Below are 12,227 nucleotides of genomic sequence, written 5' to 3'. Positions count from 1 at the left end.
AATATATCGTGAATATTTGAAATGAATGATATCAAAGTTAAAGACTAAATAATGGTAAACTAACCATGAATTTCACACAATATAACACGTATAAGTTGTATGAACCCAATTTTTTTACGTTATTTATCACAAATTCAAATTATTTCTTTCAAAGTAGGGCCACATAACCCACTTTTGAAAGTCAGAAAGAAATTTCATTACATTAAATTGAATTTATATTCAGTTATAATAATACATACTATTACATGAATTTCAAAATTTAATTAACAAAGCAAAGGACCCATGCGTTCACGTCAGCGACATACTTGTCAATTGTGTATGGCTTAACTACTTAACTTTTTTTTTTTTTTTTTTATTTCACCAAAAGTTTTAAATTAAGATTCCCATAAGGAAGTTATAGTTTGGGCTATTTTACTGTAAAAGTTATGCATTATACTAAGGAAGATTTGCTAGACTTTACGCAAACGTCGTTTTTAAAAAAAAAATCAAATAATGTTATGGAAAGAATAAACACATTAAAATGGTCCGTTAATCTAAACGGAGTTTAAACAGACCTTGTCTTACATTGAGTTCCTCGGAAGCGGATTTTTTTTTCCGTAGGTAGTTATCAAACGGATAGTGTTATTGAATACACACTTGTAAACTACCTACCAAGAAAAATGACTTCAGAAACCGGCCATTATTTAACTATACTTATTTGTGTCTACAACTGATAAAAGATTTTTTTTAAACACGCTTTTATTTTTGCCACGCTTTTATTAACTTGACCTGTATGTATGTAACGGAATATTTGAATTCGATTTTTACCTACTTTGAACGGTCAGATTTATTTAAAAATTTTGAAATACCTATGACATGACATGATTTTAATAATCTTGTCCGATTCTAATTTTGTCTCATCACGATCGTCAGATTTAAAACTATAACTGTTTTACATAACATGTGGCTCCTTATCAATCACAACCTAAAATTTCTATGACCTGAAAAAGGTCTATTAAAGTTGATCATGATTTTATACCAGCCAGCCAAACAAACAGTTAGTCAAACTATCTTATGATACACCTTATTACCGAACAATTCATATTTATTATATATATTTCAAACGCCTCGGCTTCACCTGACTTTTATATAGTTTGTAATAAAAATTATATTAGTGCGTAATATCTATATAGATTATATTAATATAATATGTATCATTTACAACCAACACTCTCAAGGAGATGCTCGATGTTTCTATAGAGAAAACCTAGACATGACGCAATTGTGAACCGTATGAAATTTATATGAAAAGTAAATTATTGTATAAGAAAATCCCATCGAAATGTACCTATGCTTTTATTTGATTACATTATTATTCATTTGGCTATGATATACATATAATAAGAATGAAATCTTCACGTGTTTACATCGAATATATTTGAAAAAGAAAAATTGTCTGTCGGTTTGTATATTTGAAAATGCATTAAAACCAAAACTACGAAGTCGATGTCAAAAGTATACATTTTTTTTAAAAAACATTACATGACCAGGTAATGGACAATTCCAAATTACTAACGTACTCCGTGATCTTGACAGAGGGCATTGTATAATTCAAATTATATTTTGAATCCACATGAACAAAGTCGCAGGCAAGACTCGTTTTAAAAATGCAATTCAAATTATATTTTGAATCCACATGAACAAAGTCGCAGGCAAGACTCGTTTTAAAAATGCAATTCAAATTATATTCTGACTCCACATGAACAAAGTCGCAGGCAAGACTCATTTTAAATATGGTATACAAGAGACTATCTAAATTTATGTAGGCTTCAGTGACCGTTTCTCACTTAATACGTATAATAACTTAATTGCTGTAACTTGTAAATAGAACTAAGCTCAAGTTATAAAAGCATCAATTTATTATTATTATTATTATTATTTTACTTAAAATAATTTATTCTCAATCCCATACAAAGTGGATCCCGTTTATCATTTCGTAAATGGCTCACATAATTAATAATATCGATAGTCTAAGCGTCTCAACGTTTAAGGTACAAACTTCATTTACCAGTATTTGATAGTGCCCAATTTTCAAACCAAAAGGACGTGTAATGTGTCAAATTCAAATTGAAATTTAAAGATTTAAAATTACGAGATGTAAAGAAATATTAATACAAAACGAAACGTTGCATACTAAATTTAAAACAGACATTTAATATTATGTATAAGTGAGTCAGTCTGAAGTAGAATGGGAGATAAGAGAGATATTTTTATATATAATATTCCAAAGACCGCTGCGCATAAGTTTCTCAGTTTTCTTATAGATCATTAACTAATGTGCATTTATACTTTATGGGAGTCAAAACACAGTAGTACACAGTACTGCGTGAATTCGCCTAGAATTGATGGAAATCTAAATTTGGCAACGTACGTATGCTTCTTTCATAACAATTACGTATCAAGTATATGAAATCAAAAGGAAACTTTCATTGATTTATAAATGAAAATGTGAACAATGTAGATGTGAATGCAAGTTTATTTTTAAATATAGTCAATTAATATCCAAAAAAAAAAAAACAATAAACCTTAAACTCATTTACCATTTCCCTCCTGGGTACACTCAGCCACTCAATACCGTGGTCGTGATACTTTTTTGCAGGCAGTTAAATATGTACCACGTAGATATTATACATTTCTGTACAATTATGAATAATCAAAATTTTGCAACTTAATAAACGTGTCACTTATATCAAGTAGGTATACTGTACTCTGTAACTGCGTTTGTTGCTACCGCATAGTCCCTTCCATACAATAAAAACAAACGCATATACGTAAACCCCGTTTGAAACATTAAAAGTTATCAAAAATAAATTCAAATCTAACCTGTATGCAATTTCTGGCGTACATTAGCCTATATTAACAACCATTAGGTTCCCATATCTATAAAGCCTGACATTTAAGATTAAAGATCCTTAAAATATTTTCATAAGTACGTGTATTTCTATATATTTCAAAGTAGGTGTAACTTTAGAACAATTAGGATTTACTTTTTACACCACAGAATTTAACCAAATGGACAGATTTACCACAAGAACTGCCTTGCAAAATTACTTTTAGACACTTCTTCACAGAAAATGCACTTATTTTGAAGTAAACACCTCAGTTTACAATGTTAACAAGTAATTTGATAAGAGTAAAGTTTGTTCACAAAATTTAAGTATATCATTTTCAGAGGGTATTAACATTTCATTGAATTACTAGTCTCAATCTATCCATTTTCTTAATTCAAATGAGTTTTCCCTTACATCAACGACATTTATCTACCCCCATTTTTACTTATTCTACCAAGATGAATTCACATATGACATAATAATGTTTTAACTCACGGTTTTTATTCCTGTGTCAAGTATGTTCGTACTTACGAATCGCCGTCCATGATTGTGAGCTGGTTCTTGTACACTTCTGATGAAATCAAACTCATCTTGTAGGTCTTGAAGTCATGTAATAATATAGTCACATAAACGGTACAGAGTAACGATATAACAATTATACGTAAGTAAGTTCACACTAGTGATTAGAAGTATTATAACTACACAAGTATCTCCGTTATTCGACTGCTCTTGCTGAAATCTCCGACCAGAATGTCGCTCTCTGTTAATTCGAGCGCCGCCAAGGTGTCGTCCCCACTTCACCTACCCGCATCTGTTTTTAAACTGTAGTATCAAATGAGTCACTTATTACTTTAATGTAACGTTATAAAAATGTGATATCGTTAATATCCAAGCTTCTTATTAACGACGATAACAAAAGTTTATTTTTTGTACTTTAAACAATGAAACGAAGAAGAGATAAGATATTAGAGCTAGCTCTTAACGATAAAAAGGATACAATGCCCGATGATAACAAAAGGTTAATTTTTTTTAAATCCTGAAAGTTATTCTTCTGTGTGTTAAAATAAATTTTCATAATATTCATAATAATCTTAAAATTCATAATGATAAGAAAATATAATATTTGTCTTTAAGTTTCTCCTAAATTGATAGATCTTTATTTTTTTAGTTGCATGACACCAAGACGACGTCGCTACTCAATTCATGAAATACCGTCTCCACGAGCGTTAGTATAAACATTAATTTACATCCTAAGTTTTATTTTTAAATTTTTGTTGACTTCTCCTTTTTTCAGATTTGTTACAGTGACAACAACTGATAGTAAAGAAAGTAAACCATCTAAAAGATCAAAACGTGCCAAATCGCTTTTCCCTGAATCACAATATAATAATTCCGAAAAATTGGCTGAACCTCTTGTTGATTCATTAGATGAATACGATGATACGTCGAATCAACGTCATGAAGACACATCTGTATGTAAAGACAGAGTTGACTCATGTGTGATTTCAACGTCATCAGCCAGTCCATATCAACATAATTTTATGTCTCTTCAAAGTCAAGAATCTTCAAATTCAAACTCAAATGTACTAATAGAACCCCAACCTTCTACGAGTAAACTTTCATCACCAGCAAATGAAAACTTTTACTCTTTAAGACGCGGTGTTAAAACGAGAGGAGGTGTGGCGAAACAGAAAGGTATTAAAATAATTAAAAGTCAGAAACTGGAAATTAAAGATGGTAAATGTAAATTGACTGACTTGGTAGAAAAAAATGCGAGTAATGATGACTTAAATTTAGATAGATCATTGCAGGATTTAGATATTATAAACGAAATGAGAAGTATATTTAAAGAGGATAATAAGGAAGAAAAAGTGAAAGTGACCCCACCCTCTAAAAAAAAACGACTCAGTGATGAAGACCTTCTTAAGATACTGGAATTGGATGAAGACGATTTACAAACAGAAGTTGATCAGGAAATTCTATCAGATGATTGCTTATTTTCTGATGCAAGTGAAGACGCGACGCAAGAGAGCGAATATGAGACGCAAATGAGTGAAGATGAGACGCAATCGCAAGTGAGTCAGGATGCGGCGCAAGTCAGTGAAGATAATAATATAAGTTCTAACGGCCCATTACAAGTAAATATTGATGAATGGAAAAGTGAATATGATCATAATATTGCACCAATAGAGTTTAATGGACACGAAAACAACCTCAAAATATTACCAGGAAAAAATGAACCATGGGATTATTTTGAATTGATTGTGACTGATGATTTTTATAAAACGTTAGTTGGAAACATTAACGATTACGCATCTAGGTTACTATCGAATATACGAGATCCTAAGAGCAGAATAAGACTCTGGAAAGATGTAACTGTTCCAGAAATTAAAGTATTTCTTGGAATTTTATTTCACATGGGTACTATCAGACTCAACCGAATCACAGACTATTGGAAAAAGGATCCATTGTTTAATATAACAGCATTTTCGAATCACATGAGCAGAAACAGATTTTTGTTAATCATGAGATCGTTAAATTTTGGAGACGACTTGTCTGATAATAGGCTTTCGAAAATAAATAATTTAATTAAGTATTTCAACCAGCGAATGGAAGAAATTTATTGCCCGTCTAAAAATTTAGCTATAGACGAATCAATGGTTTTGTTTCGTGGTCGATTGATATTCCGTCAATATCTTAAAGGCAAAAAACATCCGTACGGTATTAAACTTTATATCTTAACCGACGAACATGGAGTAGTTCTGAAGACGATTGTATATGCCGGCGCGTCGGATACTCTAGTGGGAGGTGATAATCATAGTGAAAAAGTAGTTCTGAATTTATTAAATAATTATTTAAACCAGGGTTATTCTGTTTACATGGACAACTTTTATAATTCAGTAAATCTTGCACACAAAATATTAAATCTTAAGACGTATTGTACGGGTACTTTACGGGTAAATCGAAAAAATAATCCAAAGGAAGTCACACAAAAAAAATTGAAACGTGGTGATTCGATAGCAAAATTCAATCCTAAAGGCATTTGTGTCATGAAGTGGAAAGACCGGCGGGATGTTTTAATGATTTCATCACAATTTAAATCTAATATGACCAGTGTAACGAATAGACGCGGTGAAACAGTTTCCAAGCCTGAAGTTATAGAAAAATACAATAAATACATGGGTGGCATAGATCACCAGGATCAAATGTTATCGTATTATTCTTGTGAACACAAGACTATTCGTTGGTACAAAAAATTAGGAGTTCACGTGTTCCAGCAAATGTTGTATAATTCGTACACACTGCACAACATTTTCTCGCCTAAGAAAAGTTTTTATGATTACAGACTTCAAGTTATAACGAAGTTGTTAATTAATAATGTACGAGACACTACGCGCGATTCACTACCAAAAAAACCAGTGCATGTTCTTCAACATTGTTCTCGTACTTATGAAGGCAACAAGAGAAAAGTTTTACGACGTCGGTGTAGGCAGTGCTGGGTATCAAAAAAAGTACGAAAAGATACTCCATATTTCTGTCCCGATTGTCCCGAACAATACGGGTTTTGTTTAAACGATTGTTTTAAAGATTACCATAATTATTAATAAAACAATTATCTAACCTAAGCGGAACTGTATTTTTATTTCCAGGTCCTTGTCGTTGTCATAAATATATTCGTCTACACTATAATAACCTTTACGTACAAGCTGTTTTTACAAGTCGCTTGAACATTGTGATGGGTAAATCTCGTATAGGCTTGGGTATTTTATTGTAAAATCGTACTCCAAGTCCCATAAAGGATCGTTGAAACTTACTTAGCCAGAATGTGTCTGTTTCTTGTTAAATGGTTATGCCTATCACTATTCTGTTTAAACATATTTGGATTGTTTTTTATGAACATTATATTACTGTAAATAATTGAACGGCCACTATTAATATCCCTATTTCTTTATATTTCTGCCGTAGAGACTCGCGCGGTTTTACATATTTTTTATTAGGAGTATTTAGGAATAAAGTAGTTCGCTAAAAGTAAAAAATAAAAAGAAACATTTCTTAACAAATAGCTAAGTTTTACCAATAAATTTATAGCTGGTAAGGCCTAGGCAGTCAGTTTATAGTGCGTTGAATCGAATCAGCTGTTTTATGTTTACGGTGGATCGAATTTCAGGATTAGGATTTTTTTTTAAAAATCTCTATATTTTTACATTTTTTGTGGATTTATGGATTGCAAATCTATTTAGCACAGACCTACCCCCGGATAGAGCTTTAGTAAAATATACATTTATATCGGGTATCAGCAGGCAATTAGGACCTATTGCATAATATCAAATAACCGTCGACGCAAACGGTGCGTTGAGTGGCACTAACGAATAAATGTTTATTACCAGTGCCACCAAGGTATATGGTGCGTTTATCGTTTTTCGATGGGTTTTTGTCATTTATGGGGTTTTAATAATTAAAAAACACAATATATTACGCCTTCCCTATTGTAACCAACAAAAACATTATATGGCACCCAAGTGATGTTTTTATAATTTAAGTGGCAATGAATGGGTTAACTATTTGTAATAAACCTTTTTCAAAAACAAAATTATAATTATTTTTATTTTAAACTAAAGTTTCTAATACTTGTTATGTTAACATTTGGTTTCAATTGCAAGTTATTTATTTATATATAAAAATAATGATATATAAGTAAGTAAGAAGGTACACAAAATATAGAATTTCTAATAACATGTTGACTATTTAGTTATTAAAGTTGTTGTTTATTCTTAGTAATTAAATTGAAGCAATGGAATGTTACATTTAAGAAATAAAAGTTTGGAGGCTCTTTCTCCGTGCAGCCTGTTTCGGTGAGGTGTGTAAAGTAGTCCAGCTCCACTAAAAACTCTTTCACTGGGGACACTTGTGGGCGGAGTTACCAAATATTCTCTGGCTACTGGAGAAAGAATGCCATATTTGTTGCTATTTACTTTCCACCAAAGAAGTGGGTCTTCTTCATTTTCAATACGTTTATCCAAAACATATTCATTATTTTTTTTTTATTAATACTTCTAATGGATTAGGAATATCATTATCTAGTTCTTCCTCGCTTTCACTTGAGTCCATCATCATTTTCATAGTTTCTTTTAACGTCACAGATTTTTCTGAAAGGCTGGTGCTGGAGCCCAAGTTTTCATTATCCTGATTCCTTATTTTAGGACGCTTTGGCTTGGAACATGAAGGCAAAGTTAAGTCCTCATCTCCAAGTGAATCAAAAATATTTTTTATGACTTGATGTTTTGTTGAAAGATTTTTGAAGAATTTTGTTTTGTATCTAGGATCAATAAACGTTGCTGTAGCATATAATATGTCGTTTTCTAAGTGAGAAAATCTGTGTCTCATTTCTTGTTTTAAAACAAGTATAGTGTTCCTAATGCACTCGTCAGATGCATCATATTCATCAATCACCTTTTCCAGAGTGGCTAATAATGGAATCACAGATGAGAAGGAAACATTGGCTGCACTTAGTTCTCGAGTTATTTCTTCAAAAGGTTGAAGCAATGTAATCAATTTTTCCACAAGTATCCATTCTTCTGAAGTTAGTTATGAAATACAGCACTGGATTATTTTTATTACTTTTTTTCACCTGACATAATTACTGACATTGTTCTTAATACAAATTTATACTCAGTGCAACAACTAGGGCGATCTGTACAGTTGACAGAAGATGAGATAAAGAACTTCTTAGCCATCCAAATGTTGATGGGTATAGTGCAGATGCCAGCCTATACAGATTATTGGGCTAAAAGGACAAGATACCCTCTCATAGCTGATCTTATGCCTCTCAAAAGGTATCAACAAATACGTCGGTATATTCACTTTGCTGATAACACCTTAGAAGACTCAGACCGTTACTTCAAAATTCGTCCCGTAATGGAAAGAATACGGCAAAACTTTTTGAAAGTCGAAGAAGAAGGAAAATATTCGATTGACGAGATGATGATACCTTATAAGGGTCGTAAAGCAGGTAAAAGAAAGCAGTATGTAAAAATGAAACCTAAAAAATGGGGTTTCAAGAATTTCGTGCGTGCGGGAGTCAGTGGTATTATATACGATTTTCTTCTGTATGGTGGCGATGACACCTTTCGTGGACTGAAATTTAGGGACAAAGAAGCTTCAATTGGTTTGAGGGGCAAGGTAGTGATTGCATTGTGCCAAACTATAACGCAAAAACCGGCCAATGTTTACGCTGATAACTTTTTTATGTCACCTGAACTTACGTATATACTGCGTGAAGAGTAAGGGATTCTAAGTCTCGGTACTATAAGGACTAATCGTCTACGAGGCTGTCAGGAGTTATTGCCAACTGACCAACAAATGAAGAAGAAGAAACGTGGTTCTAGTGCTCAAGCTGTCTGTAATAAGAATAAGTTGGCGGTGGTAAAGTGGAACGACAACAAAGTCGTCACACTTATAAGCTCGTATATAGACGCACCCCATCGAATCTATCAAGCGTTACGATAAAGATGAGAAAAAGAAGGTACACGTAGAATGTCGTCAAATTGTAAAACATTACAATAAACACATGGGAGGGGTGGATTTGGCGGACATGTTAATATCTTTATATAGAACCCCCTTTAAAAGTCATCGTTGGTACCTGGGAATATTTTCACAACTTATTGACATGTGTATTAATAACGCTTGGCTTTTGCATAGACGGGATGGAAAAAATATTATGTTGAAGGATTTTAGATTTCAATTGTTCGAAGGATTGACTAAATCAAATAGAACAGTAAAAAATATAAACGTCACAGAAGACATAGGCGAGGATCTAAAAATCCATAAACCAGTCTCTGTTCGTCCAACAGACAGCGTCCGATTCGATGATAAGGGTCATCTCCCAGAAGCAGGGGATGAAACAATGCGTTGCAAGTATTGCAAAAGTGGTAGGACAACTGTCTTCTGTGTAAAATGTAACGTACATTTATGTTTTGTTGTGGGAAAACAAAAGCGTAATTGCTTCCGTAATTTTCACACAAAATAATTACGTTTGTTTTGTATTTTCTCGTTTTCATTCAAATAAATAGATAATAAATATTAAAAATGTATTTCATTATCAACCTGGCAATGTGCATCACAATGTACAAACAATAAAATGTCAACATTTCGGCATAATTGGCACTGTGCATTGTGATGTACATAGGTTTTCTCAAAACCTAGGATATCTAGATTTTTATTTTTATTTTTTTCGTGTCTTTTAATCATAATTAAGGCCAAATATATCCATAAAGTACATCTTTTCAAGTTTTTTTACTTCCTGCCAAGTTAAGGGTTAAGGTGAATTATAAGGACATTGATAGGTGTATTAAATATATTGTTAAAATTAAGTATCTAGTAACTACGAGTGCAGATTTATTTTATGTGTCTTCCCATATTGCAAAATAATACAATATATAAAAATAACACGCATATTTATAATTTGACATGTCTTCATGATGACATTATGTATTTTAACATAATTATATAGTGCCACCAACTTTTCTGTTCAGTAGACAAATCTGGAACTAAAACAAAGCCGACCGCCATTTTGAAATGTCATTCCGCTGTCAATTCTTTGAAGTGTGAGTGCTCTTTGTTTTTCGATTCGAATATAATTGTAATAAGTGATTAAAAATGCCTAAGCCTGTCAAAAGTGATGCACGGGTCATTATTTTAAAGGTTTTAGATTTCATGAGGGAAGAAAAACTCCTGCTAGCTCCAAAAATACCGTTTGAGAAAGTGACAGAACGCGTCGCAGCTGCGACAGGTTAGTGTTGCTATGAAGTGTTGATAGTTAATTAATAGAAAGTCCCGCGTAAATATTTCAGTTATTTTATTTTACTTAGTTAAAGTGTCACTGAGTATTTTTGGTAGTAAATGTTTTTTTATACTTCATGTATTTATATTTTTGCTACAGGAGTAAGCGAACGATTTGTTTACAAGCTCATGAATGAAAAGAAAAAAGCTGAAGAAAGTAATGTCAAACTATCTACTCCCGGTAAGAATAGAGAAAGAAAAACAGGAAAATTGGACATTGATGATTTTGACATTGGCGTCATACGGAGAAAAATTCATGAATTTTATTCATTTAGGAAAGAAATTCCGACTATACCAAAATTATTAAACATACTTAGAGAAGAAATTGATTTCTCTGCAAAACGTGAAACACTTAGAAAACTGCTGCATAAAATAGGATTTCGTTTTAAAAAAACTAAAACAAATAGAAAAGTGCTATGTGAGCGTAATGACATAACTGCGTGGAGGGCTGCATACTTACAAAAAATTCGTGAGAATGAGTCTGGAGAAAAAAAACCCGTCGTTTATTTAGATGAGACCTATATACACTCATCTCACTCAACTGACAAATGTTGGCAAGGCCCAGATGTTGAAGGTGATTTGGAGCCAGTATCAAAAGGGAATAGGTGGATTATAGTTCATGCAGGAGGCGAAGAAGGTTTTGTAGAGAATGCTCTTCTTGTGTTTAAATCAAACACTAAGAGCGGTGACTACCATGATGAAATGAATAATGATAATTTTAAAAGATGGACTATTAAGAAATTGCTGCCGAACCTGCATAAGCATACTCTTATAGTGATGGACAATGCCCCCTATCACAGCATTTGTGTTAATAAATGTCCCAATTCAAACCACACTAAGGCTGTCATGCAATTGTGGCTGAGGGAGAGAAATATAGAATTTTCTGAGCAAATGACGAAACCTCAACTGCAAGAATTAATAAAGCGTAATAAACCAGCTCCTGAATATGAAATAGATAATCTATTAAAAAGTCATGGCCATTCTGTTCTCAGGTTACCGCCATACCACTGTGATTTGAACCCAATCGAGATGGTTTGGAGTTCAATGAAGAGAAATGTCGCTGAGCGAAATGTTGGTAAATCTAGTGCTGAAATGCCCCAGTTAATTCAGAATGCATTCGATAAAATAACAAAAGAAGAGTGGAAAAACCATTGTCACCACGTAAAAAGAATTGAAGAAAAATACAGGAACAGTGATGGATATTTAGAAGAACCATTCATTATTAAGTTGCATAGTGATAGCGAAAGCGATTCAAGTGACTCTGATGACGAATTATGTAAATCACTTGGCACAGGCACCTCAGGCGCATCGTCATTATTTCGCTCAGGGATGTCTGGTGTGGAGCCCCTCGAAGTTAGAGATCATGACCATAATTATTTTTATAAAATATAAATTTTATTTTTATAAAATATAAATAATTATAGTTAATAATTCTGGACTTTTTATTTTTCCTGTCCTAGAATATCATTTAAGAATTAAAATTTGACATTATTAACCTAATTCTTTTTTTTAGGATGT

The 12,227-nt window shown here is 32.5% G+C and overlaps 2 protein-coding genes across 2 annotated transcripts; both read left to right on the top strand.

Moving 5' to 3' along the window:
* Positions 1 to 3,811: 3,811 nt before the first annotated feature.
* LOC140756131 (uncharacterized) lies at positions 3,812 to 9,823 on the top strand. Its single transcript, XM_073091568.1, has 4 exons — positions 3,812 to 3,888; positions 4,039 to 4,095; positions 4,165 to 5,827; positions 9,722 to 9,823. The coding sequence occupies exons 1-4, from the start codon at positions 3,812 to 3,814 to the stop codon at positions 9,821 to 9,823; spliced, it is 1,899 nt and encodes a 632-aa protein (XP_072947669.1).
* A 553-nt stretch (positions 9,824 to 10,376) lies between these two features.
* LOC140755929 (uncharacterized) lies at positions 10,377 to 12,140 on the top strand. The gene is made up of 2 exons (XM_073091286.1): positions 10,377 to 10,659; positions 10,810 to 12,140. The coding sequence occupies exons 1-2, from the start codon at positions 10,527 to 10,529 to the stop codon at positions 12,099 to 12,101; spliced, it is 1,425 nt and encodes a 474-aa protein (XP_072947387.1). The 5' UTR covers positions 10,377 to 10,526; the 3' UTR covers positions 12,102 to 12,140.
* Positions 12,141 to 12,227: the final 87 nt, after the last annotated feature.

This window comes from Epargyreus clarus, unplaced genomic scaffold, assembly GCF_041222505.1.
Source record: "Epargyreus clarus isolate Ecla_fem2 unplaced genomic scaffold, WU_Ecla_fem_2.2 ptg000034l, whole genome shotgun sequence".
Classification (NCBI taxonomy): domain Eukaryota; kingdom Metazoa; phylum Arthropoda; class Insecta; order Lepidoptera; family Hesperiidae; genus Epargyreus; species Epargyreus clarus.
The sequence above is the reverse complement of the archived record's forward strand: the minus strand, read 5'-3'. Positions and strand labels throughout refer to the sequence as shown.